The sequence below is a fragment of the Phaseolus vulgaris genome, chromosome 6 (assembly GCF_000499845.2).
Source record: "Phaseolus vulgaris cultivar G19833 chromosome 6, P. vulgaris v2.0, whole genome shotgun sequence".
Lineage (NCBI taxonomy): Eukaryota > Viridiplantae > Streptophyta > Magnoliopsida > Fabales > Fabaceae > Phaseolus > Phaseolus vulgaris.
The window spans coordinates 22,313,792-22,341,550 of record NC_023754.2 but is presented as its reverse complement, the minus strand read 5'-3'; the positions used below and the strand labels follow the sequence as shown (position 1 = coordinate 22,341,550).

Genomic DNA, 27,759 nt, shown 5'->3' with positions numbered 1-27,759 from the left:
AAAAGTATTTAATTAAGAAATGGTTTTATTAAAAGCATAGATATAAAATTTAATATTTTAAAAACATGTAACTTGTGATAGAGAATTATGAACAAATCTGAGGTAATGCTGGCTGGCTTTCAAGTTTCAATTAATTAATCAATTTAAAATTCAACAACCATGAATCAGATTTGTCGTGGTCCATGGAATAAAACAAATATATATATTATTATAAAAGAGAAGAAACGTGGTATTTAAAAGGAGGGTAAGGTGTTGGGAACCTGAGAAGCTGATATGCTTCCTTATTACTAGGTAGAGAACCTTCTGGATCTCTCTCCATTCACCACTTGAAGGTGATTTTAGTTTGGTTTGGTGAAGATGGGAAGAGCTCCTTGTTGCTCCAAAGTAGGGTTGCACAGAGGTCCATGGACTCCACGAGAAGATGCATTGCTCACTAAGTATATTCAAGCTCATGGAGAAGGCCAGTGGAGATCACTGCCAAAAAGAGCTGGTAATCTCAATCTTCTTCATTTGCTTCTCCCTTCGTAATCATCATCTCCTTTCTTTACAATTGCTTTTCTTGATCCTGTTATCATCGTCAAACTTTCGCTGTATAATATGTTTGTTACCACTATGTGTAAATGGCATCTTTCGTTCTTTCTTTCTTATACCATTGTACATCTCTGATTGTCTTTATTCTATTAACTTTCATTTTTTAGTCGGATTAATTTTACGCTTCTCTTCCATTATTTCAACGCATCATCTAATCGTACTGTCATAAATAATAAAATAATTAATTTTTAGAATAACTCTTAGAAAGTTATATTTAGAGTAATTATAAATGAAGGTTAAATAAAATTTATGTCATATATTTTTCTTTTTTTGAAATATTGGTGGGGACAAGGTGTGCGGTGATAGCTGTCAAAAATTATATTTTCTTGGTAACATCTTAATTCAAGTTGTCCCCCACCTTCAATCACCTGAGTTAATTAAGTGAGGTTTATTGTACCACAACACATATGAACATGGTAAGTTTACTGTAGCCACACTGTCTTTTAGTTTTGTTTTGAGTTAGATAATGATGGTTGGTGGTTGATGCAGGTCTTCTTAGATGCGGAAAAAGTTGCAGACTGAGATGGATGAACTATCTGAGACCTGATATAAAGAGAGGAAACATAAGTCCAGAAGAAGATGATCTCATAATTAGAATGCATTCACTTTTAGGAAATCGATGGTCCCTCATTGCAGGAAGATTACCAGGACGAACAGATAATGAGATAAAGAATTACTGGAATACCCATCTTAGTAAGAAGCTGAGAAATCAAGGAACAGATCCTAAGACACACCACAAGTTAACTGTACCGCCAGAGAAGAAGAAGGGCAAAAAGAAGAACAAGCAAAAGAATGAGACTAAGAAAGGGAGCTCAGAGAAAACCTTAGTTTATCTACCAAAAGCCGTAAGGGTTAAGGCTCTGTCATGTGTGCCTCGAACGGAGAGCACCTTCACCCTGGATTCGAATTCAGGTAGTGCATCAACGAGCCAGGAGAAAGTTCAGAGCCCCGAAGAAGAAGCAAGAGAGGTAAACATGGTTTGGGGGGTAGGCAGCGATGGAGACAATGGCGAGGTTGGAATATTCTTTGGTGAAGACCATGACCTGGTCTACAGCTCCTCTTACGTGGAATCTCATTCTGATAATGTTCACACTGATCATGGTACGCTTGAAAAGCTCTATGAAGAGTACCTGCAGCTCTTGAAGGATGAAGAGAAACCTGCAGATGAATTAGATTCTTTTGCTCAATCTTTATTGGTGTAGATGTAGAAATAATGGTAAAATATATGGTTGGAACTAATAAAATAAAGTTTGCTCTAGCTAGCATGTGACCATTGTATTATTCCTTCATCACTGTTGATTAAGTAATTAGAATAACCTTCTAAGTTATTAATTAACAATTAGGAAAATTATTATTTTAATTATAAAGAGTAGTTTTTAGTTATTGATGGAATTAATAATTAGAGCCTTTTTTAATGACCCGTGAACATTAGTTTGGTCACTCTCCATAATGTTATGTTAGTGGAGAGGTTTTCATTCATTTAATAATAACTATAAAATTGTTTTCCATAAATTTTTGTGAAGTTAACATATAGGTATTATAATTGTAATATTTATTTAGTACATGATCTAGTTCAGGAAAATGGAGAACATACGATCAACCAATTTTTTTTGCTTTACATAAAGTGTGAATTCAATCTTATTTTACATAAAGTGTGAATTTTATCTTTTTACATAAAGTGTGTGATTTTTAAATAGAATGTATCACTCATCTTAAATATACAACACACAATTTTCTCATTAATCTTTATTTTCTCTTATAGATCATGTTTTGTTAGATGTTTTTTTTTTCTTTGTTATTTTAGTTGATACGAGTACTCTAATATATATTTTTTTCAGATATTTATACATGATCTTTAATAGTAAATAACATAATAGGTTAAAAAAAATTCAACAAAAAATAATAAAATTAGAAGAAGCAATTTAGATGTGTTTCAATCTTTATAAAAATAAAAAATCGTTACTGCAAACAATATATCAAACTAAAAAAAATATAATAGGTTCAACAATAATTGAATTGAACTTTAAATGTGTCTCAATTTTACAAAACTAATTTATAAAATAAGATTTACATACATTTCATATTATAAATTAACATTATTTCTAATGAATAACAATCCCAAACAAAAATCATTTAACTTTATTTCTAATGAATGACCATCCCAAACAAAATTGCCCATTTAACTAATAGCTTATTGTTTGTGAGGAGTAACAGAAACACAAGTGGAGATGGCTATTTTGGCTATAAGCTAGGAGCGAATTAGGTTCAAGTTAAAAATGTGAACTAAGATATCTTACTGTGTTAGAAAGTGAGATAAACCTCCTTCCAGCGAAGTGAGATGTTTGAAACTTAGCTTCTCACGTGCTTACCTTCTAGCCCGTCATCGTTAGAGATACATCAACACTCATATTCAACTCTTAGTTAATCTTACGAGTCTGCACGTAAAAAAATTAATATTAGCAAACATTTAGGAATTCGAAAATACTTAAAATAATAGGATTAGCTTTAACAATTGATAGAGATTTCTTTGATATTTTGAGTTCCCGACAAAAATAATGACAGACTTATTTAGTTTTAAATATATTTTTTATTTTCACAATTTTTGTTGTATTTTCATAATTTTTATAAAATACAGAGTAACATTTAAATATAAGAAAATGAAAACATAATTTAAAAAATATTTATTAAACTAATAATCATACGTAATAATTAATGAGAATTGTCTCATTGAAAAAATATGGAGATATAGCATAATACTAAAATAATACTAATCTCTTGAAAAAATAATATTACAAGACTCAGAATATATATATATATATATATATATATATATATATATAAATTTATAATATTAATAGAAAATACTATGTTTTAAAGTTCATACGAATTTCAACGCATGTAATAAAAAAGGTGCAACTAGTTTGTGTATGAAGTAAAAATGGTATATTTATATATTATAAATTAAAGCAACTCCCAATTTTGAATAATGATTATCAATTGTTGAGATTTGTTATTTTAAAACCCATGGAAGAATCCAGTCCTCAGTGAGAAGCATGGAGTTTCTGTTCTAATACAAACCAAGATAAATATCCTTATTTTATATAAACTATTTAACAATCTTACTATAATATTTAAGTTTTTTTGGTAATTTAAATAGTAAAGTAGTAGAATAAAAAATACAGAATATAAAAAATATATTTATTCTAATGATATCTGCGTATATTATTTCTTCTATTTTCAACTTACTGACAACACGTTTGCCCTAAAGTCGCCGAAATTTATGCAAGAGGAAGTGATGTGTTTAATAGATGCGTGTGAGATAAGTTGAGTGAATTAGTAGTTGTTTTTTTAAGTGACAATTTCAGGTGTGTGTCATGTATAAGTATGTATGTATATGTATGTATGAAAATTAAGATCTGCGAATATTAAAATGGCATACGAGCATCAATAATACATCCTAACTATTTTATACACATTTTCTTATTGGATTTAGTTATCGCCTCTGTAACAAAATTATTTTGTTAAAAAAGGACAAATTTAGAAAGAAATGAATTGATGTAATAACTAATCATTATACGATAAAAAAAAAATATTTTTAATAAATCATATCATGGCACCTACCTCCAAAAAGAGGATCTTATTTTTATTTAGGTTCAAATCAAACTACTGGCTTTACTTTATCTGACCAAGTTGTCATTATAGTTTCATACCAACCAAAGCAAGGTTTGGCACGAACTACTAACTCAGGTTCTTATGACTTTCTTACATTTTATTCTCTAACTTTAGTATAATTCATTTTGAAAGTATTGAAAGAATTGTTCTTCAAATAATTGGTTTAGTATAATTTATATAAAGACATAAGTTTGTGAGAGTTAATTTTTCTTTGGAACAATTTCAAGAAGAATATTTATGATAATTTAAACAATATTGTTTAATAAAATTTATAATTGAAGTACATGATGTGAAAACATAGTTATTTGTATAGGCAACTATTGCTTAAAATTTTTTATATTGTAAAAAATGGAGAAAAAAATACTTCAAATATATATAAGTTAATTATAAACTTCGTAAAATTAAATAATTACATTAACATAATATTAATATTGAAGTGAATTTGGTAGTACGAAATTAATAAAATGAAGATAAACAACACGTTTGAACATGTATCATTTATTGTAAATGCATATGAGAACTAATATTACTTTTAATTTAAAACGTATATAGTATTATGTTTTGTGAACTAAGCTGTCCAAACATACCTATAATTAATTAGGTAATAAACTTATGTTAATTTAATGGATGAAGCCCTCTTCCTCCAACCAGATACTATTTATTAAGATTTTGAAAAGAGAACGCAATCAAATATGAATTATAAATAGATAGACAAGTTACCATATATAAGGTTACTGAAATAGGTCAGTTGTCTCAAGCAAATTGACAAAAAAAAGTACGATAAGGCAGGCCATTCAAATTAATATTTATATTACTTTTAGCTCAATTTGTAATTAAATTTTAATTTTCTAATTTCAATTTTGGATTTATAATTTTAGTAGACTGAGCAAACTTGAGAATTGTTCTGTGGCAACAATCGCCCTACCCAAGACCAAGTTCAAGGCTCTCCTATATTTTCTGACATCGCTTTAGTAATAAAAAAAATGTTTGTTTAAGGTTATAAACTGATAGCTACGATGTCAATTTTGGCACCCTAAAACTTCTGATAGGTACAAGGTTATAAACAGTTTTGTTTAACTCTGCTCCCTTGTACCTCATTTTTCATACATCTAACATAAGTTCAGTGCTGTGCACCAAACAACAGTATACACTCACTGTTTCCACTCCCATACAGCTTACTCCTACACTCACTCCACTCCTAATATTCATCCTAATAAAACACCATGATCAGGATATAAGTACTGTGACTAAGAAAATAAGAATGTACCTCAATACCAATACTCCTACCAATGTCAATCAATTTCATAACAGTATTAATTAGACCAACTAATTCCATGCAAATTTGAGTTTTAGTTCACAGAAAATATTGTCTTATCAATACCCGATTTGCTTAGACTGTACTTACTGCAAACTAAGCTAGTCCTCAGCAATTTAGTTGACTATATTTTCTGCTATCAGTTTTGTTCCACTCTGCCCCCATTTAGTTAGTTCATTTTTCATACATTTTAACTTGGGTTCAGTTCTATGGTTATATGTCTCTTGCAATGCGCTTATAGTTTTTTTTTTTTTATCAGCAAATAGCAATGAAATTAAATAAGACCACTTCAGGGGTGGTCCAACCCTTATACAACAAAACAGATTTTCTCAAAGAGCCTTTCCATCTACATATCAACCAAAAGACCTCCTACTCTCTTTCCCATCTCAATCAATAATAAAAGAAACCCAAGAAACAACCTTTTACATAAAAACTAAACAGAATACATACATACCAAGGGTTCAAGACACCAATCAGAGAATGAGAAATTAGCTGACGGTATCTTTGATGAGATCCATGACCAAACCTTAATCTGTGTTAGAGAGAAAATTTCAGTGTGATCAACCACTCCACCTTTAAATTGCAATGCGCTTATAGTACCCCCCTCAGTCTGATTCAACCTTTCCCTGCTTCTGATCCCCTTGTACCTAGTTGTGATTTTCTGGATACAAAGAAATCGATCTTATGTACTTAAATTCTGCAGTCTAAGTATGAAATTGAACATTGGGATTTTTGTGTTTCATCTATATTCATACTTTTTTTTTTAATACCCCAATTACTATTAGTACATTCAGACTAATTACCACTCATTTAATATAATATTTAAAACATATAAATAAGACAATAACTATCTGTTTAATATTATATTTAAGACATATAAATCAGATTATAAATCGATTATAAATTATTAGCGATTATAGGTTACTGTTATAAAATCCATTTATTACTCATGATAATCATTCAATGTTTTTGTTAATGGTCTGAGTTCAACAAGACTTATAAATAGATGTTGACTTGATGACACATTAAACTTTAATCTATACTTTTATTCTTAATTTTTTGTTAAGAATTTATCATCATCTTTGTATTCTTACTAAATTAAGCATCGGAGAGTCTTTTGAAGGTAGACATCCCTTTTTCTCGTAGTTGAAAGTTCGGTTTTGTAGATGGATCTTCCTCTCTCATCAAAAACCAATTGAAAGTATGTTATTTGTGATCTTCTTCCTTCTTCTTTCTCAACTTCTCGGTGTATCGCACATATGATGTGTACTTATAAGATGTTACAATAATAAAGTCAGAACAAATTTAATTAAGTAATTTTATCTCTAAAAAATATATACTTACCTGATCGAATTACCTATTTATATAAGAAATATTGAGCTTCATTAGGCTAATTGAACTTTTGCTATTTATACTTTTATTTACTAAGTTTATATCTCATATCTTACTTTATTTTGGTGTGATTTGTATACTGGATCTTGTCAAATTATTTTAACTCTGTTTGCGAGATTTTAGATCTACGTTCTTCTAACTAAATTTACTTGTAATCTGGTAGCCATTTGTCAAAAATCTAATGGTTCGATAAATATGAAAGTTCTTGAGAACCTTTCAATTTCTCAGAACCTAACCATTTAGCGATTTTAAATAATATTGGCTGGCTGGACTGTCAACTTGTCATTAAACACCAATAAGGAGAAGGAAATGCGCTTTCAGTGGTTATGGTATACCTATGTTCTTCTACAATTCTATGTTCTTCCTGATTCTTCTACTCTTCTCTGCCACTCCTGTCACCATCCACCAATGTTTGGCTTCTCAAGAGGGACAATTCTCGAGACAATTAGTGGAGATTTTGTGGGGAAGAGAAGTTTTTGTGTTGTGATAACCTAGAATCCTCAATGCGTAGATCAATCGATTTTCAATTGGTTTCCGTTTTTGTTTGCATTAAATTTTGTTGTTGTTGTCTTCTTTCAAAAAAAATTGTTGCTAGACATTCATATAAAGACCATTTTTGTTTGACGGGTTGAATATTCATTAACTTGATGAAGTTATTCGTTGGGGGGAATGATATTGATTGATTAAATTTCTGTTTTTGGGAAGAACATTTCATAACATACAAAAGAAACAATCAAAGAGAAAGAGTTACAGGCCAATAAACTGTGTATTTTAAACTGGAAAATAAGTGTTCTTTGATATTGGATTCAGGGTATCTAATATTCCTTTCACACAAATAAGTGCCCCTTCCCATCTAATCTAAATTATTTAATATCTGTTTACTCCCACTGCACTTTGCAACTATCATTACTTGTTATACCTGTATACATTCATCTTCTTCTACAAACCTCTTTAAGACAATCTCTAATGTGTGAAGAAAATTATTATAAGGGTCACTATCATAATCTCATAGTGTCTAACAATTATTTTTAATTATAAATTAATGCTTTAATTAATTTAAAATATAAAATAATTAATAGCTAAAATCTTAATAACTAATGTTAGAAATTGTTTCAAATTATTCTATAATTTTTTTATTAATAATAAAAATTCTTTACTTATTATAATTATTTAGTTTATAAAATAATATCTAACTTAATTAAATTATTATTTTTTTAATAAAATTAACTGTTGTTTAATATTTTTTTTAAGTTATTTATAGTTAATAAATATAATATAGTTTGCTTATAAGAATTTTTGTTTCTATCTTGTACCGAGTAAAACTCGAAAGATTATAGCTTAAAATGTCCTACTGGTAATTCTTTGTTTGGAGCATGAAATTATAATTTGTAGTCATTGTATTTTGTTGGACAGAGATTGTATTTTCAAATGTTGTATAGATAATCTTGCTTTATAGTTTGAAAACCTGAATTTATAGTAATTATAATTCACAAACTGATTTTTTTTTTTTTTTGGTTGTTGATTTAAATTTATTGTGCTGATAGTAACACAACACGTATAAAAAATAAAATAAAAATTATGAACAAAAGAAAATATAGAATAAAAAACTATTTAACACTAATAGAAACTAATTATTTTCTAAAATGTTCTCTAATTTAGTCATTATAGTAACTAATTATTTTTTTCTCTAAAATTAGTTTATATTTCATGATTGTAGTGATAATTAAATTCTGAATAATATAATATAAATAAAGTTATTAAAATAATAACCTATAATTTCAAATAATGTATTTTACTAATTCTGGTTAATAAGAAAATATTTTTTAAATATTTCTAAAAATAAATACAACATAATATTAAATTAGAAAAAAAAATGAAAAAAAACACCTAAAAAATCAAAGGAAAAATCATAAAAAACAAAATTTGGAAAATTTGGAAAAAAAATAGTATAACCGATTATGTTTAAGAGTCTAATTGATTACCCACGATTTTTAGGAGCTTGATCGATTATGTTGAATATCTTAATAGCATAATCGAATATGTTTATTTCAACACACACCACACAATCGATTATCCTAAAAAAAAAATAGAGGTGAATCAATTATGTTATATGCTTAATCAATTAACAACTATTTTTTAAGATATAATCACAGTGAAAAATCTTAAAATTATTATTTGTATTTTTATTATTATTTTATAAATTAATATGAAATATTATTATTTTAATATTTATATTATTAATATTAATACTTTTTTATTATAAATATATTTATATTTTTAGGTATATAGGTATTTTTATTTTATTACAAATACTTTTTTAATATTTTTTTTATTTTTATTATGAATATATTAAATATTTTTGGATATGTACAGTTTATTTGGAATGAAATTAAATAAAATTAAGTAATCTAAACTATTTTTTTATTAATATTAAGGATAAAAACGTAAATTTATAAGTGCTTATGTGTTTTTTTTTTTCTTTCACTAATGTTTCTCTTCAATAATGCAAAGCATAAATTTTTATTTTTTTTTCTTTCCACACTCCTTCTTCCTCATATATATCTCTTGATGCAAATAAGGAGTGCACTCTCACATCCCCCATGAGCAATGCATCCCTAAACCCACTTCCCACTTTCTTCGGGGCACATTCAACACTATTTTTTATTTAGGGTCAGCTTTTCGCAATCTGCATGTTTTTTTTTTGCCAACATTAATGTATGTTTCTTGTAGTGTATGCACGTAACTTCTTAGATAAGTTGATCTAGCAAGAGTGGCACCTAGCTCGCGAGCACCGACAACAAAGGTTTAATTAATTCCACTTTATTTTGAAGATTTCGTATATATTTTGCAGTTGCGGTCCATTGCAGTCAAAGTCTGCCTCTGATTTCATATGATACGATCGTCAATTTCATAAACACGTAAGATATGTATAATTAAATGCTATCTGTCAACCAAAGCTAGCTAACGTTTTGTTTTTTCTTTTCAATTTTCAAGGAAAGAAGCCACTGAAAGGAACACTAAAGAAATTAATTAATATCGCAATATGCATGGTAAGACATTTTACACTTCCCACTTTGAATCCACCCCTATGCGTGTCCAAAATTCAAAAGATAGTATGTATAAAATTTCCATATTATTTTAGGGTATAACAATGATGTTTATACTTAGACTTTTATACAACATTTCAACTTTTCACGGTGGATCCTAATGTGTTTCTTCTGATTTTTATGTAATGATTTTAAAAAAGAACTAGCTCCTTCCAACGTAGTTGGATTTGGGTCTAGCCACATGGGAGATTGTATTAATTTGCTGAATCAGTGTTTGGTCTTATTTTTCATCTCTATAGTGGAAAATTCGTCTAAAGTTTCAATGAAGAATGATATGTTAGATTTCAACGTGATTAAGTTTTTTGGTATTAAGACTCGTAGTGGTAAAGTTCTTCGTCCTTTTTCTGTTAGATAGAAATTTCCTTCACTAGGTTGGGTTAAAATTAATACAATTAATACTGATGGGGCTGCTAGGGGTATCCTGGTCTTGCTACTTGTGGAGGTATTTTTCATGGGAGTATGAGAGAATTTATTTGTGCTTTTTTCAGCGTTTCTTGAAGTTCAGACTGCTTTGGTTGGTGAGTTTTATGGAGTTATACATGCTATGGAGGAAGCACAAAAAATGGGGCTTGCTAGTGTTTGGCTTGAATGTGATTCTGTCTTGGTTTGTGGTGCATTTACTGCTAGGACTAATGTTCCGTGGATGCTTCGTAATCGATGAAATACTTGTCTTAATTTCTGTGGGAAATCAGGTTTAGGATTACTCATATTTTTCGTGAAGGGAATGCATGTGTTGATAAGTTGGCTAATTTAGGATTTATTCATAGAGAATCATTTCATTAGTATAATAGATTTTCATCTAATCTGTTCTTATAATTCTTTATAAATAGGTATAGTCCCCCACATTTTTGTATTTTCTTTCTTTTTTTTGTTTTAATAATATTTTTTTCATGTGATGACAGATGATTGTTGTTACTTGAAGTGTCAGTCTTGCTAAGATGTCAAGTTGCATAATGATACCTAATAAAAAAACTTTTTATAAAAATAAATAAATAAATAAATAAACAACTAGGAAACCCTAAATGGATTATACCGTGTGTTAGGTACACTGTCCCAACAGTGAGACATACAAAAGTCACAGAATGTTTCCAAGTTTTTGTTTTTATTATACTTTTTAAGATTACCGTCATCCAAAATCTGTCTTTTGTGGCCGCCTCTGCATCTTACTTGCACTTAACCTTTGAAAAGGTTGCATACACAACCAAGAACTTTTCTGCCTTTCCTATTATAACAACTTCATCTTCTTTATATATAACCTTGATCATACCGAGTTAAGACACTAATAACATTTTTTTGCGTATCTGAAGATATGGGTTTCCGTGCTGATGAGGCAAAGCCGAGTATGCAACATCAACCTTGCGCAGCTTGCAGGATGTTACGCCGCAGATGTGACAGTAAGTGCGTACTTGCTCCATATTTCCCAACCAACGAGGTTGAGAATTTTGCTGTAGTGCATAGAGTGTTCGGTGCTAGCAACGTTGTCAGAATGATTCAGGTGGGATATATATAATGATACATCCATTTTGGTCGTAACAAAAGATTTATCTTATTAGACGGCTTTTTTTGTCCAATGTTTACTATTTGCCGTGATTGAGAACTGATAAATCTATACCAATTGATATATACTAGTAAAATCTGTTGTGGCATGATGGCACCGTCTATGTTGTAGAATCAAATCCCATCTCTTCTTTAGGAAATAATTTTTTTAACTAACTTACACCAATCAACTGATAAATATATGAACTTTTGTGTCTCGTTTCTTCTTACTGACATGAACCAAGATGAAAGAGACAGAAAACGTTGAACTTTCTTAAATATGTGTAATGCTTGTTGTTGTAGATGGTTGAGGAAACAAAGAGAGAGGATGCAGTTAAATCCATGGTGTATGAGGCCACAGCAAGGCTTAGAGATCCAGTTTATGGGAGTGCTGGATCTATTTACGAGTTACAAAAGATGATTGAGGAAGTGAAGGCACAGCTGGATTCGATAAAAACGCGGGTGTCAGAGATGCAAGAACAAAAGGAGCAGTTGTTGAGTATTAGTGGCAATTACAATCCTTTATTTGGCGTCAATGACCCTATGTTTGATTCTCCTATGGCCTCAGATCCATTTGAATTTCCTTTGGAAGGTGGTTGGGTATACACCAATATCCCAGCACCCTCCTGCTAGAACACTGGATGCTTCAGTATATTGTACACGTCTGTGCTTATATTTTAACAATTTTACTTTCTTTTCTAAACTATGATCACTAATTAATGAATATTAGCAAAAGACATGTTTTAAAAAACTTTTCTGTGTACCTATGGCAAATGAATAAATTTCTCTACTTTATACACATATTTAAAACAATAAACATCTAAAAGAGTTATATAATAAAAATTATACAAGTTTGTTTGCATATATAAATAAAAGAATTCTTTCCATTTTTTTCTCTCTTCAAATTTATCCGAATGGGAATTACTCAGATAAAATAGATTGTAACAGGATTGGCAGCGTCCACTCGATAATGTGGAATAAACAAATCATATTATTTACGATTACTTCAGTAAATAAAAAATTATTTATCAGAAAAAATAAAATAAATATAAAATATTTTAAGAATATTCCAATCCTCTTACTCTATAAATATTATGATGTATGCATAAAAAAACATATTCAACAAATAATAATAATTAACACTCAAGTTTCTATTTTTTTATAAATAAAATAAATTAAAACAAAGTATTTTATAGATGTCTCCACTCTTATAAGTCAAACTAAATTTTTACATAAAAAATAAATAAAAAAAGAATAAATTGGGGTATGTTATTCATCTCTAAATAGCTACCTATGCTACTTCTTCAAGCTATTATTAGTGATGACAGTGTTTAGCTATACAAAATAGGTACCTATGCTACTTCTTAGCTGAAATAGTATGTAGAAAGTTATACTATATATTTTTAATAATGTAAAAAGTTATACCAATAATCTACATTATTAAACTCAAAATTTGTTATGTATAAAACAAAACAGTAAATATTTTTTCATATTAATTTTAACTATAAAATATTATATAAATGTAATTAACTTAAACAAATAGATAGATAAATCTTTAATTTTTTATTTACAACATTTAAATCAATGGATTATCTCGTACATCGTTTTTTCTTACGTGAAAAATATTACTTAAATCTACCATTCCCACTTCGTTGCTCTTTATTTTTATGTCTTAACTTTTAAATATAAGATTATGTTAACTTATATTTTTCTCATTACAAGAAAAAAAATTAACGAAGTTTAATATAATCTTAAAAATTAATTTAATTAATAGAGATTTTTCTTACTTTTATTAATTTAAAAAAATTATTATAAAATCTCAGCAAAATAACGAAAGATTTTTTAACTTTTTTTAAATTTTAAAAAGTTTATTTTAAAATCTAGGTAAAATAATTAAGGGTTTTTAACCTTCCTTATATTTTAAAGGTTTATTTTAAAACTTCAGCAAAATAATGAAGGTTATTTTAATTTTTATTAAATTTTAAATATTTATTTTAAAATTTCAGTAAAATAACAAAGTTTGTTTAACCATAGTTAAATCTGAAAGGTTTATTCTAAAATCTTGGTAAAATAACGGAGTTTTTTTTAACCTTTGTTAAATTTTAAAGATTTATTCTAAAATCTTAACAAAATAACAGAAAAAAATTTAACTTTAGTTAAATTTCAAAAATTTATTGTAGAACCTCAATAAAACATTCTAGTTTTTCAAACTTCATTAAATAAATATAATTAAATTCATTTATAAATTTAAAAACTAAATTTTTTTAATATATTTTATAATTAAATTCTCTAAAATTTTGAAAGTGTTCATTACAAATAAGTTTTCTAAAGTTTAAAAAATTTATTTTAAAAACTTAACAAAATAACATTGGATAATAAATATTTTAACAATATTTACATATTTTTTATGATTTATGGTAGTTGGTTTATATAACTTCTAATTTTTCTTATTAAGAATTCATACTTCAAAAAACGTGACTTATTTTGTTTTATTTGATATAAGTATATTTTATGTGCAATTTTAGTTTTAGTTATAATCGTCAATATTTAATTCTCATAATTTTGAAATATTGTAAATTAAGACCTTTATTTTAAAATGTATCTAATAATGAATTCATTGTGAAAGTGAGAAGTAATAAAGTTAATTTCTCCTCACAATATGTCCTTGCAATCTTTAGCAAAGAACACATGATTTTGAAGCCCACATCTGATAGATAATACAATTATTTAGGATATATAAAGTAGTGATAAACATCAGTTGTTGTCAAGTTAGGTAATAATGGTTTGTGACCCAAGTTGGAGTAAGAAAATAGTGTCTTATTTAGTGTTTCTTCTCTTTATATATAATAAAGATAGTGTGGTTGAATTGTGATTTTTTACTAAAATTACGAAAAAATCATGCGTAAATGACTTAATAATAACCCTAAATAATGTAAAAATAAATTCCCGTTAAAACTATTTTTTCTTTAATGACATCAAGTTTCACTATTATTTAGTCAAATTATGAATTAATTTTTTAAACCTTTTGTATTAGTTTTTTACATTATTATTTAATTAAAATCTGAACTTTTGACTTTAATAACTATTAAAAGATAAGCCACTTTGAGTTTGGAATAAATAAAAAAGTTTAAAAAATTAGAAAACGGAACCCATAACCTTAACCCACCCAAGCTGAAGAGAATAATATTGGGATTCATGAACGCCTAACATTTTGTTTGCTATACCGACACAGTTGTGAGAACAGAGACAGGGTTCTGAAATTCTAATATATGACAAATAGTAATGGTTGACGCAAAGGAGGCACGTTAATTATCTAATAAATGCAAGGAGGAAAACAACTTGCATCACCTCCTAAAGATGTTGAAGATAGTTAAAAACTAATCTCATAGTATATAAGTCGGTTTAAATTTTTGTGTGGTAAAAGTGCAGTATAAAAGGTTAAAGAGATCACATTCACTCACTAGAGGTAAAATAGTTAAAAATTTATTTATTTATTTTTGTCAGCAATAAAAAATAAATAAATGTGAATAGGGTCGTTCAATCCTTATATAAACATAAAATATCTAAGACACTTCATCTCAACACTCACACTGTCAGATGCCTAGAATTACAAAACAATCATAACTCAATCCATAAAATCTGAGCTAAAAGATAATTCAAGAAACCATCGTCATACAAACCAAATGTTCGAGACACCACTCGAAAAAGGAGAACAAATCAGAGAAAAGCTTGGACGTAATCCAAGACCAAGTCTTCACTTGAACCAAGGCAACCACTTCTAAACAATCGACAACTAGACAACTCCCCCATTAAAAATTACATTGTTTCTATGCTTTCACAATTCACTTACCACTGCAATCCAAATCACTCCCCACATCTCATTTGCTAAAGCAAACACATTACACAATCTAAACTGAGAAAAATTTAGCAATGGATCATTATGGGACACAAATTGCACTCCAAGCCATGCAAAACAACGACCCCACACTAGTCAAACAAATCTGCACTCGAAAAACAAATGGTTATTTGATTCCACCTCCACCCTACAAAGACTACATAAAGGGCTTTCAACCACAATCTCACGCTTTTCCAAGTTAACCTTAGTAGCTAGTTTATTTTCCAACACTCTCCACATACATGATATATAAAATGGATTCAAATTTCATTTTACAAACCAATTGTTAACAAATTCATAAATTCCGGCCATTTTAATCAAACTCACATGGCTTATTTTAAGAGTAAAGATAAAATTACTATATTTAATAATTTTGTTAGTTTTAATTTGACAACTAAATTAGATGTTATCTTAATAACTATGTACGGAAAATTTTATATCAGTAAAACTTTTGTAGTGACATAATCTAATAATCCGTATTTACTCATGCTCATAAATTACATTTTATGCTAAATTCATTTGATGAACTATAAATTTTGTTTAGAACTTTATTAAAATTGTAGAATTAGTTTTTTCTATAATAATATTCATTTAATATATAAAATTACTTTATCTAGTTGTTTACTAATAGTTATTTGTAAAGTAATTTGATATATATATATATATATATATATATATATATATATTTATTGTAACTTCTATGTTGAAATTGGTTTATTACACCATTTTTGAGAAATATTAAATTATCCTGTAAAGAAGTTATCTTAATAAACTTAAAATGAATTAAATTTATCATATGTTTAAAAAGATAAATTTGAAGGAAATTGGTATGTAATTTTGTATTGAAGGCAGAAGCCGTGTAAAAGTAGTAGAACTGAAAGTTATTTTTAGATTAGAATGTATTTCTTAGTATGAAACAAAATACATTTGAAGGTGACTGTGGAGATTCTCGTTCACCTACTGTCATGTGTAGTGTACGAATCTTGCCATCTTTCCCTCTAAGAAAAAGTAAAAAGAAAGAAAAATATAACATGGATCGTATTGTGCTCATTATTCATTGAATATAGTTTCCATTTGTTCCCCACTCTTTCCGTCATTGCTATTTACTACTATTATTTGTCCACCATAAAATAAAATAAAACTAAGCCCACGCAAGCACATTGTTTTGTAAACCCATCTAATTAATGCAATTCTTGTCATAATGTCCCGTCACCTCCATCAACAATAATTAATTATTACTCCATAGAAATATTAAGTACCAAAATTATAAAAACCAACTAAAGGAGTTGGATAAAAAGTTGCAGTTCAACAAATTTTATAACTAGACCACAAAAATTAGCATTTATGACTTGTATACGAAATGTTGTTTGGCATACGTAGAGGTTTGGGATTTTGCTATGCGGTTGTGCACTTTCATTATAAATAAGAAAAGAAGAAGGAAAGTGAAAGCTCACCCTTTGTAATCTAAGAAAGATAAGAGTGTTTACTTAATTCTTATCGTATCATGGCTTTGATTTTGGCGCTCACTGCCACGTGTCACTATCAACAGCGTACATAAAAACCTCTTTAGATTGATTTCCCGTGGGGCCACCATTGCCAAGCACACACCAACCATTTGACAAAGACTGCGTAAGTAATAAGAGATAACGCCTAAAACGGCGTCGCTGTGGTCCTAAACTTGGGTTGTTGTCTTCTCCATAACGGAGCAGAAAAAGGGTGCGAGAAAACCGACAGCATAGAGCAGTAGAATGATAACGAAAACGATAAAACAAAGAGTGTCATCTCCGTCTTCTTTTTCACTCTCTCATTCAGTTCGATCCATCCTTCCCTTCCTTCACCTTCATCCGTGATCTGCCGGTTTCTTTCTTGGTTTGTTCACTCAATCCTTTTCTCTTTTCTCCGTTTAAATCTCAATTTGTTCATATGTTTGCATGTATTGTGTGATTAGTGTTGTTTTGTAATATGTATGTCTGTACTTATTTTAGCAATTGTCGTGTTTTTGGTGGCTCAAATTTGTGTTTATTTCCTGCAATTGCTTCAGATTTCATTTTGGTGTTGACTGATTTATATATGCTTGTTATGAATATGGTTGGGTTTGACCATTTTGGTATGTTTTGGTAAGTTTTTAGCTTGAAGCCTCGGAGAAGCACTACCGTGCAAGAGGGTTTTCAGTTTCTGTATTATCTCTTCCCTGCCCTTTTGAACTATTTATATGATTTGGTGAGTGTGTGTGGGAAACCCAAAACTCTGTAACGGGTTCTGCGGAAATTGAGGTTGAGGCCTCCCTCTTTTATACAGCGCACGTTTACATTGCCATTTCAAATTGTGGTCTCCATCGTTTTCCAGGTTTTTTAGTCATTTGCATCACAGGTTTGGTGATTTACATACACATACACTTGAAGCATGTTCTATCAATAATTTCTGGCTACTGTGGCATAAGTATTTGGGTTTTGTTATTGTAATCCCTTAGGGTATAGATTAAAAGAAATCAAACACAGGAACTATTTGATGGAAACTAATAAACCTTATTCATTAAATAGCATGTGCCCTGAAAGCACGATAACAGCCACAACAAACGAGTCTTATGAGTTTTCCCACTAGTTGTGTTTCCTAACAATAACAAAATTCTAAATGTTAGGTTATCTTTCCATGAAGAAAGAAGAGTCAGATTTGTTCTTGCGAGAAAAGCCTTGCTCCTTACTTGGCTTAAACAATATCAATATACTGTGGATTTGTTGTAGGTTTTGGATGGTTGAATAGGTGGGAAATGGAAATGTATTTGTTTATGACAAAGACGGTATTTGAAAGATGAAGGTATATTCCAATATAGCCTTGGTTACGAGATCAGGGACATAGGCAGAAACAAGGTAGGGAAGGAGTTAATAATGAACAAACTTTAGCATATATAATTATATTTGTAAATATTTAGATTTTTTTTTATAATTAGAGTGTACATATTCAATGCTATAAAAACAAAATTGAGTGGGCCCTTGCCTCACCTTGGAACTCATAAGCTTTCAGCATGTTGCTAAAACACACTAGAGTATGTTTGGACTTCTAATCTACCATTATATGAATTCCTTCTTGAATGCTTTGTACTAAAACTTAATATCTTTTTCTTTTGTTTAAATGTGGTATAAGTAGGCTTTTTAAGTACTTATAATTCCTAACACGAAAACTTTATAAAAAAAAAAGGTACTTATAATTCTATTTTGTTCAGTAAGTATGAAGAAAGAGTAGAAAGTGATGGCAGGAGCAGAAGCAAGGGCTCTGTGGCAGAGAACTGCTAATCGTTGCTTTGTCCAAGAAGATGCAAAAAGAGCTCCCAAGTTGGCTTGTTGCCAATCTTCATGTGCAACATCAAAATTGGTTGATACTGAGCCTGCAAGTCCATCAGATGAATCTGATCATACCGCAGTTAATGTCATCCATTTTAACAGGAAATCATCAGTTTCTAATCTATCACCGGACTGTAGGTGGTGGTTGCATTTGCAGCCTAATTATGGGTATCAAAAGGGTTCAACATATGAACAACTAAATATATTAGAGGAAGAGGTAGAAACTTTGACGGCAAGTGATGTAAGTAAGAATTCTCAAGAATTTCAGGAATTAATGAATGTGATGGCTAAACATGAGACAGTGGACATTGAGTGTGTTGGCTGCTCAGAATCCTCCAAGAAAAGTAATGATTTTTCATTGGAATCAGATTATTCTTGGATTGAAAGTGATAAGGCCGAACCATGGTGGCGAACTTCAGATAGAGATGAATTAGCTTCATTTGTTTCACAGAAATCACTCAACCACATTGAAAACTGTGATCTTCCCCCACCACAGAAGAAGCATCTTAGAGGATACCCATGTGCTCGCATGAATAATTACAAAACAAAGACGGGAAGTTTAGATTCAGGATTGATGCATAAGAACCAGGGACCTTCTGCCTGTGAAGGGCTTTTATATTTTGCTTCTGACAAATGTTCAAGGTATTTTGCTGTTAATTTCATTTTACTGCCTTAATAACGCAATGATATATTCTACTATAGATTTTATTCTGCTGGTATTTTATTTTTGTTCTATTCAAGACAATTCATGCTCATTTTGTGCTTTTTATTTGCATAATATTTGTTTGGCCCTGCAACATTGTTGCAGTGATACCCCCAAGCATGAGGATGTCAAAAGGAGTCAACAAATTTTCGATGAAAACCCCAGCAAAGCTCAACTAATGGAAGCATTGTGTCACTCTCAAACACGTGCAAGGGAAGCAGAGGAAGCAGCAAAAAAGGCCTACGCAGAGAAAGAGCATATTGTTACTCTCATTTTTAAACAGGCCTCACAACTTTTTGCCTATAAGCAATGGTTACAACTGCTGCAGCTGGAAACACTTAACAACAAGGATCAGCCAATCTCTACTCTCTTTCCAGTGACTCTTCCATGGATGTCCTATGATGGTAGAATCTCACGGAAGAGGAAACAAAAAATATCCAATGCCAAACAAGAAAGGCAAGCCAATGCAAAATGTGATATTACAACATATGCTGTTGCCTTTGCTTTAGGATTGAGTCTTGTGGGAGCTGGCTTGCTTTTGGGATGGACGATGGGTTGGATGTTGCCTCGTTCATAGTTCTGTGAGATTTGATCGTAGTCCTGCTTGTCATATAGATTGATGAACAAAGGGAATGGGTTAACAGGGAAGGTGGTTACAATTATTTTATCGGATTTGCATGTAATTTTGTAGATTTGTTATGGCTTCTTCTATTGTAAATTCTAAGTTGTGCTTTTGTATTGATTCTGTTGTGTTAATGAGATGATGTACATAAATCTTTATGTAGATAATGTGAAACAGCTATTTTTCTTTAGATACCTCCCTCCACGGGAAGTAGATTCTTTATTTGAGCTATTTTGTAGCCACTAACTGCCAAAATCTTTATTTGGTGACTAACTACTCCAATACAAATGTTGGGGATGACTCTTTGTTGAGGAGAAAGGTTAAACATCTTGAAGGACACTGTTGTAGTAGTTTAGTTTGTTGTATCCTGTATCCAATCTCTTAATTTATAAGACGATATCTTGGTTTTATGCAAGTATTCTTATTTTCACGGATCCTACCTGTATTAAATTAACTTATTCTGACCAAGTCTAGTCAATAATGGACGGCTCCAAAAATTTTATTACTTTAGATTAACAAATAATTGTCACTATAAATTTTCTATCAATACTAGTTTAGTTTTTTTAGTTTGCATTATTTATAATTCATTTTTGACCTTATGGATTCATTATATTTGACTTAGATTGTTTCTAGTGAAAAATACAAGCTGTTTGAATCAGAAGAGAAAAAAAAAAGTATTGTTTAATTTCAATCTTTTAAAGTTTTTTTAGCTACTTCAGCATTTTTTTTAAATAGTGATTTTGGTTCTGTAGTTGATTATGTTCTACTCAGAACTCAAGTATTTATTTTCTACTCAATTTATATGAATTAAATCGATTAAATTATTTTAATAACTCTCTATTCAAAGTTTACTAAGCTAAACATCAAATTTTATCTAATATGAAAAAAAAATCTCAAACTTTCTTGTATTTACATCTTCGCAAACTTTATGATTGTCAAAGTTCTAAATTATTTTCTTACCACAGATACATTGTAAGCACTCAAATATTTGAATAGGAAGTAATAATTTGAGGATTGTTGAAAAAAAAAGAGGAATAGCAACGCTACACTTGCATAATTTTAAAAATAGATTAACATAATTGGTCCAAATGATTTGAGGATCAAAATCTGAAACGATCTAATTTAAAAGGACAGATATACTAGCAATACAATCTTTAATAGATACTATCTATTACTTGTTAAAATTTATTGGAATTTACAAAAATTGAGTTTTACTAATTATTTTATGAGCATTTTATTAGTTTACAATTCTTATTAAATGTTAACAAAATAATAGAGTGTGTTAGAAATATGTTAAAGAGAGTGCTACTAATATTGTTTTTTAAAAAGGTACATCCCTGATTAAAAGAACTGAAATTATGATAAAGTCTTTATCATTTGGATTCTTAAGCATAACCTATTTGACATAATATTTGTTAATTATATTTAATTTGTCCAAAGATTATAATCAAAGACGTCCTAGACGTCACATGCAGAGGTAAACTAAAAAATGGTAAACAGTTTTCTTCTCCTCACCAATACTGTATTTCCTTCCAAATCGTCCTACCTACGCATACAAAATACAATACAACTCCAGAAAGTGGGCTTCGTCTGTCAGTTTGGGTCGGGCATTGCGGGCTCATTGTATTGGCACCATTAGCAGCCCACTAGCGGTCCAATGCTCCATTAGAAGCATAGATGGGTCGGAGTTGTAGATCCAACAATGTAAAATTGAGAAGGAACAAAAATAAGAATAAAAACACACGAGAAGAAAGTAGAAGATACAAAATTGAAGCAAAGAAATTGGAAGCGAGAAAGGAAAAACGAAATCGAAAATGGCAGTGATGGAGAAGTTGAAGATGTTCGTCGTTCAAGAGCCTGTTGTCACCGCTTCCTGTCTCATCGCTGGCTTCGGTATTCTCAAAAACCCTAATCTTAACTCTCTCCCTTTCGCCAATAATTTCATGTCAAAAACTCCTTTGGTGGTCATTGATTTAGCCTTCCATCTACAAGTACTTATTGGGATTCATTCTTGTGATATTTATAAATGCTGCACTTGATTTTTGGAGAATTATAGAAATTTTTAATGCTAGTATTTCAACGGTTATGATGTAGATTTGGTATTTGTCAGAATACCCTGGACATTTGCTTGTCCATTGTTAAATAGATGAGTATCTTCTACGCCTAGCAGATTATTTCATGCGCTCGTGAAATTTTTCATTTTATCAATATTTTTTTACTTGTTTTTTGTTTGTTTTCGGGTGGCTTCAGTGAGCATTGGGTGCCTGTGATGTTAGGTTTTGACTTTGCTACTTTTGCTATTCAGAAAATTGTAATCGTGGGTCATAGTCCTCCTTTAATCATGCTAATTCAAATTGGCACATACCATTTGGATCACAATCATTCAAATAATTCTTGTCGTTCTAGCCTCTAATTTGCTTGAATATGTTATGCTTTTATTTGATGAGACTACCTGAAGCTTGGCATGCATAATTTGAATCACATTAAGGAAATTGTTCTAGCCTGAAGTTTGTGCGCCCAATTGCGTGAATCTTTTCTGCTTTTATTTGATAAAACTGCTTGACTAATAGGGATGAATTCAAATTGCTCTTTAAATATCCTTTTAAAAAATTAGGGCCGAAAATAAAAGCACCGAGTTCTATTTTTGTGGTTCTTAGTTCCTTTCTCTTAGCTCTCCTTTTGGTGTGTCTGGAAGGGCAGAATGCCAGTGAGAGTTCTTTTGATTACTTAATTTTATCTATAACCAGTCTATGCTCTGTTACGAGTCTACTCAAAATTAGATTTAGTTTAAATTCTACATATCGTGGTTGTAGTTATGTTCTACTCACAGGCCAATTACTTATCACGCTGCGTTATCCCCCTCAGGTCTATTTCTTCCAGCTTTCGTCAGGCCCATGTTGGATTCATATCAGGCAACCAAGCAACCTCCTCAACCTGCTTTAAGTGATGTGAGTGTTGCTTTTGAAACTAACTTTGTAAGACTGTTTTCAAATCTAAGCAGTTGTATAAATATAGATAATATTTTTTGTTTCATCGCTGGTAATGCTGATAAAAAAAAGAGTAATATTATTCATACTAAAATTATTTTTGGTTGTGCTATCTCCTAAAATTTAAATTTCCTGACCCCAGGATAAGCTTCAGTTGCTTCCAATGTCGGTGGAGAGAATACTCCGTCCCCCTCTTTTGAATAACGTATAATTAATAAAAGGTTGTTTTGAAACAAACGAGTTTTAGCATCAGAATGTATGGTCTGGGTTTTGAAAACCATCCCTCACTTTCGTTTCATCAACTCTCATTCAACATTAGACAAACCTTCATGATTTTTTAGTGCCCTCCTTATTGGATCTTAACATGCCGTTATTAGCAAGAATTGCTCGTTTTGAAGGGTATTAGAACATTTGTAAAGGTTGCTAATGGGAGTTGCATAAGGGGTAGCTCTTAAACTTAAGAACCAGTTCCTATGTATTATTATTATTACCTTTGAAACAATTGATGTGACAATTCTGATTTAAAATCGCACCTTATACAGAGTAATTTTTAGACAATTTTTCTATGAACACTGCTAAAATAAATAAATAAGTTTCATTATACATTAAAATTAATTTATGTATAAGATAATTTCTTTCGTGTTAACTTTTTAAGCAATGAGCTTTAACATAAGTACTAAGATCCCGTGACATAAAAGAGCGAACCCAAATGAGATGCTCTATGTGCTTTCTGTCACCCACAATTCCACATTAATGGTTTCCTGATATTGAGGTGTCTTGTTCATTGCAGGTGGTTGCAGGTATGACTGGTAAAAAGTAAATGTGATTTACTTGAGAGATGTGAGGGAAAATTTGCTGACTTCCTTGTTTGAACTTATTTTAATTCTCCACGTGAGAGAAATAAGAGTACGGAATATTGGATTAGCTTCCCTGTCTGACGATCTTATGTGTTCCGGAATCAGTCAGTGGTTTCATTTCATATTAATTTTAGTTATGAGTTGGGTTAAAATATCAGTTTTTTTCTGCCGAGTTTGATTAATTCTGCTGTACAAGAAAATATGATTTCTTTAAACTGTTTCCATGGATCGATGTGCAGGATTATTTTGTGAAGGATTTTTTTGATACGTAAACTCATGGATGTTATTTAGTATTTTAGCTGGTTGATATTTAAATGCTGAAACATTACAACATCTTCACGAGGTCTAGGCAGTTCTCTTGAATACTGAGAATTTAAGTATCACCTAGCACCCTAAGCAAGTGAAAACATTCTAGCAACGTGCTTGCTAACAAAAATTACACATGAATAAGCATATTTTAACTCATCCAATAGAATTATATTTATCATGTATTGATGTAAAAGATTTTTTTTAATTACAATTTGCTTTTCATTCGCAATATCTCAAATCATAAAATTATAATCTAATTTTATTTGAAATTCGAACTGATATGCTGATAATTGGAAGGGTACTTGATGTTTTTTTTTGTAATGATATATACAATTTTTTAATTGTTTGTTATAAAAGGAAAGTAATTAGTTAGATTGTAGAAGACACATTTATAATTTTTATTAAAATGATATTTATGTTACCTACAGGCTACATACAGGCTACAGACAAGAAAACCAAAACCAATTAGGCCTTGTGTGAATTTAATTTTTTTTATTGGGATAAAGCCCCGTGATTCTCAGAAAAGGAAAAACTTTTTTCGCTCACACTTTGAGAATTTGTGTTAATGGATTTTTTTCTTCTCAAATAAACTCTTTATTTGTGTAAATAAAACTTGGGAGAAATTATTTGTATAATTTAAAAAAATATTACTTGAAAAAAATTACCATATAATTACAATTAATTACCATTATTATTATTATGTTCTATTTGCATGTTTTGAAATTTGTATAATTAAAAAATAAAAATTTTGAGCTTTTATTTTCTTCATAGCAAAAAGGAAATAAAATATAAATGGATAAAATAAATAAATAAATTATCTACTTAATCCAGAAAAAAAATATAAATGATGTTTTTATTAAATTAAAAATAAAGGATATATATATATAGAGAGAGAGAGATAAATCTTATATCAATACATTTTTCCCTTTAATCTTAATCTTAAATTTAAATTTATTTATTTATTGTTTTATTTCCAAATATTTTTCCCTTTTTTTTCTCTTCTACCAAATAAAAGAAAATATCATTATTTGTAAAAAAAATTTCTTTCCTATATTCTTCCGAATAGGTGAAGAACCCACCAAATAAAAAAAGATATAGAAAATTAAACGTGACTGCTACATTTTGCACATAAAAAAGTTCAATAACATTAGGTGAACAGTTTTTTTTTTTTTGACGACGAAATATGTTTTACAGTTTCAAATGATATATGAACTAAAATACATTTAAAATAAGTATATTAAAAAAATGAAATTAAATATAATTATAAAGCAAAAAAGTACATTTGTGTGAAGAGTATTAAAAATAACAAAAGTTGGATTATGGCGATTTACAAAATTAGATGATAGTGAAAGAACATTTTTTCCTTTAGAAATATAACACGTATAAGAAATATTCGTAAGAAAGCAATAGAGAAAGTTGATAGCATGGTTTTGAAGTTTAGTGAGCGAAGAAAGAGAAAGACTAAGACGTGAAAGAAAAATATTAAAAGAAATTGCATAATGGTGTAAAATATTTAACTTGTTAATTATGGCCAAATGACCTGACTTAAGATGGGTGATATTGTACCGACAAAAGATGAAGAACTTGGTGAAGTGTGATGGGTGTCCATATCATTTTCTCCTGGGCCATGGCCATAAGATAAGATGGAGACTTTAACACAATGCCTCCTTCAGTTAACAACAATTCTTATCAACTAAACATGTGAACTAAACACTGTACAACTTTCCATGTTACAAGCATCAAGTTTTCTAGCATAGCAGCAAACCAAACACCTTTTCTGTCTGCAACCCTTCTACATGTCACACTCATCTCATAAAGTAAAATAATATGACCCTATGGGTTAAGGCCACCGCCACTCCCATCTTTCTTCACTTTCTTACTCCTCCCTCCAACAGCCAGCTTCAACCGTTCACAAATACTTGTCTGCAAACAATTTTAGACATTGCAAAATTAGAAACCCTTCCCTTTTTAATCACAGATCTGACATAAACACTAACACAAAATGACTTTCGTCACGCACATAACCCTTCAACTTTTACTCCATTCAAAGTAGCAATTTTGTTTTTGGGTAAAAAGTAAATTTTTTTCAAGTGAAACCCCTAATAGTACAAGCTAAGAATCGAAGTCCCAAGTGAAGCACTGTACAAGTAGGATGTGCATGTAGCAGTATTTTCCAAACAGAAGTGGGAAAGAACATTGGATGAAAGTAGGAAGAGTAAAAGCTTACCCAGACGCCAGAACGTTTGATGCTTGGGATGGTGTCAGTGTCCTTAATATCAGTGGAAGAAGAAGAAGGAAAGACATGACTGGCCCCAGTGACCTCTCTTTTTTTGAGTTTGAAGGGCTTTTTTTTCCAAGAAGCAAACCAGAGAGAGTCCTTGAAGCCCCCGGCTTTGGCGAGAACCATGGCTCCAAGCACCTTGGTATCAGAACCATAGCAGTTGGAAGTGGTTGTGAAGGATGGAGAGCGAAAGGTGTTGACGGTGGAGACATAGGGAGAGGGTATGAGCAACCTCGGAGGGAGTTCCAAGCACTTGGGTACGAAATCGATGGGGTTGGAGAAAGGGATGAGGGCACTGCATGGCCTTGGCTTTCCTGGCTCTTCTTCCCAACGAAAAGGGACAGCTGCAGAGGTGTGAAGTGGCGGAGTCGCCATTCCTGATCTCTCTGGGGACTCCATTCGTGGGATAGTGAACAAGGCTAACTTTCCTATCTTCTTCTGCTCCTCAAAACCCATTCTTCACAACTATTCTTCTCTCTCCTTCTAATATTTCATCCTCATACCAAACCTTTCTATGTCAGATCTTATATACAAAACTCAAAGGGAGAATATCTCCTTAAAAAACGCTATCAAACGCAATGACATTAGTTTTAGAAAAGTAGTAAACCTTTTGCATGACTTATATCTTAATTTTAATTTTTAAAAATATATTTGTATAGAGTTTGTCCAAATATACAGGGTATTACTTTGGAATGACACTTGAGCCTAAAAGGAAAAGCTTTTGTCGACACCAAAAATAATATACATATACTTGATAAACCATTATAATAATATAATAATATTTTTAATTAAAAAAATATTTATTTATTTATTTATCAAGTGTATATTTATTATTATAAATACTCTCGACATATCACCACCCAAACAAAAATAATAATAATAAAGTAAATGAAATCCTATGACTTTAAATTATTTTTCTTTTTTTTTTATAAAAAACTTTCGGACATCACTATCTTACTTGATCTAAGCTAATCATTATGTTACTTGATCTAAGCTAAACTAACACCTCAAATAACAACAATCATTTACCATCAGATAAAAAAAATATTATTAAAAAAATACAAAAACATGGGAGATTAAACCAAAACTCATATGTTGATAAAAACGATACATAGATAGACTATACCTATTAATAAAAAAATTTAAGAACAGAC

General features: G+C 30.1%; 5 protein-coding genes across 5 annotated transcripts; 4 read left to right on the top strand and 1 right to left on the bottom strand.

The window, feature by feature from the left end:
* The first annotated feature begins 229 nt into the window (after window positions 1-229).
* LOC137831919 (transcription factor MYB8-like) lies at window positions 230-1,856 on the top strand. Its single transcript, XM_068639824.1, has 2 exons — window positions 230-490; window positions 1,081-1,856. The coding sequence occupies exons 1-2, from the start codon at window positions 358-360 to the stop codon at window positions 1,791-1,793; spliced, it is 846 nt and encodes a 281-aa protein (XP_068495925.1). The 5' UTR covers window positions 230-357; the 3' UTR covers window positions 1,794-1,856.
* Window positions 1,857-11,364: 9,508 nt separating this feature from the next.
* On the top strand, window positions 11,365-12,273 carry LOC137831918 (LOB domain-containing protein 24-like). The gene is made up of 2 exons (XM_068639823.1): window positions 11,365-11,572; window positions 11,917-12,273. Exons 1-2 carry the CDS (start codon window positions 11,387-11,389, stop codon window positions 12,244-12,246), a joined length of 516 nt encoding a protein of 171 aa, XP_068495924.1. The 5' UTR covers window positions 11,365-11,386; the 3' UTR covers window positions 12,247-12,273.
* Window positions 12,274-16,956: 4,683 nt separating this feature from the next.
* On the top strand, window positions 16,957-20,361 carry LOC137831917 (uncharacterized). Its single transcript, XM_068639822.1, has 3 exons — window positions 16,957-17,377; window positions 18,729-19,488; window positions 19,655-20,361. The coding sequence occupies exons 2-3, from the start codon at window positions 18,755-18,757 to the stop codon at window positions 20,124-20,126; spliced, it is 1,206 nt and encodes a 401-aa protein (XP_068495923.1). The 5' UTR covers window positions 16,957-17,377; window positions 18,729-18,754; the 3' UTR covers window positions 20,127-20,361.
* A 1,491-nt stretch (window positions 20,362-21,852) lies between these two features.
* LOC137831916 (uncharacterized) lies at window positions 21,853-24,288 on the top strand. Its single transcript, XM_068639820.1, has 3 exons — window positions 21,853-22,064; window positions 23,037-23,119; window positions 23,949-24,288. Exons 1-3 carry the CDS (start codon window positions 21,986-21,988, stop codon window positions 23,976-23,978), a joined length of 192 nt encoding a protein of 63 aa, XP_068495921.1. The 5' UTR covers window positions 21,853-21,985; the 3' UTR covers window positions 23,979-24,288.
* A 1,505-nt stretch (window positions 24,289-25,793) lies between these two features.
* On the bottom strand, window positions 25,794-27,230 carry LOC137831915 (uncharacterized protein At4g00950). Its single transcript, XM_068639819.1, has 2 exons — window positions 26,552-27,230; window positions 25,794-26,247 (listed from the first exon to the last, which is right to left on the bottom strand). The coding sequence occupies exons 1-2, from the start codon at window positions 27,059-27,061 to the stop codon at window positions 26,158-26,160; spliced, it is 600 nt and encodes a 199-aa protein (XP_068495920.1). The 5' UTR covers window positions 27,062-27,230; the 3' UTR covers window positions 25,794-26,157.
* Window positions 27,231-27,759: the final 529 nt, after the last annotated feature.

Coding starts and splice junctions, on each gene's coding strand:
- LOC137831919 (XM_068639824.1), top strand. CDS start 358: ATGGGAAGAGCTCCTTGTTGCTCCAAAGTAGGGTTGCACAGAGGTCCA. Junction 491..1,080: donor ATCACTGCCAAAAAGAGCTG/GTAATCTCAATC, acceptor TGGTTGATGCAG/GTCTTCTTAGATGCGGAAAA.
- LOC137831916 (XM_068639820.1), top strand. CDS start 21,986: ATGGCAGTGATGGAGAAGTTGAAGATGTTCGTCGTTCAAGAGCCTGTT. Junction 22,065..23,036: donor CTGTCTCATCGCTGGCTTCG/GTATTCTCAAAA, acceptor TATCCCCCTCAG/GTCTATTTCTTCCAGCTTTC. Junction 23,120..23,948: donor CTCAACCTGCTTTAAGTGAT/GTGAGTGTTGCT, acceptor TGTTCATTGCAG/GTGGTTGCAGGTATGACTGG.
- LOC137831915 (XM_068639819.1), bottom strand. CDS start 27,061: ATGGGTTTTGAGGAGCAGAAGAAGATAGGAAAGTTAGCCTTGTTCACT. Junction 26,248..26,551: donor TCAAACGTTCTGGCGTCTGG/GTAAGCTTTTAC, acceptor AATTGTTTGCAG/ACAAGTATTTGTGAACGGTT.
- LOC137831918 (XM_068639823.1), top strand. CDS start 11,387: ATGGGTTTCCGTGCTGATGAGGCAAAGCCGAGTATGCAACATCAACCT. Junction 11,573..11,916: donor ACGTTGTCAGAATGATTCAG/GTGGGATATATA, acceptor TTGTTGTTGTAG/ATGGTTGAGGAAACAAAGAG.
- LOC137831917 (XM_068639822.1), top strand. CDS start 18,755: ATGGCAGGAGCAGAAGCAAGGGCTCTGTGGCAGAGAACTGCTAATCGT. Junction 19,489..19,654: donor GCTTCTGACAAATGTTCAAG/GTATTTTGCTGT, acceptor ACATTGTTGCAG/TGATACCCCCAAGCATGAGG.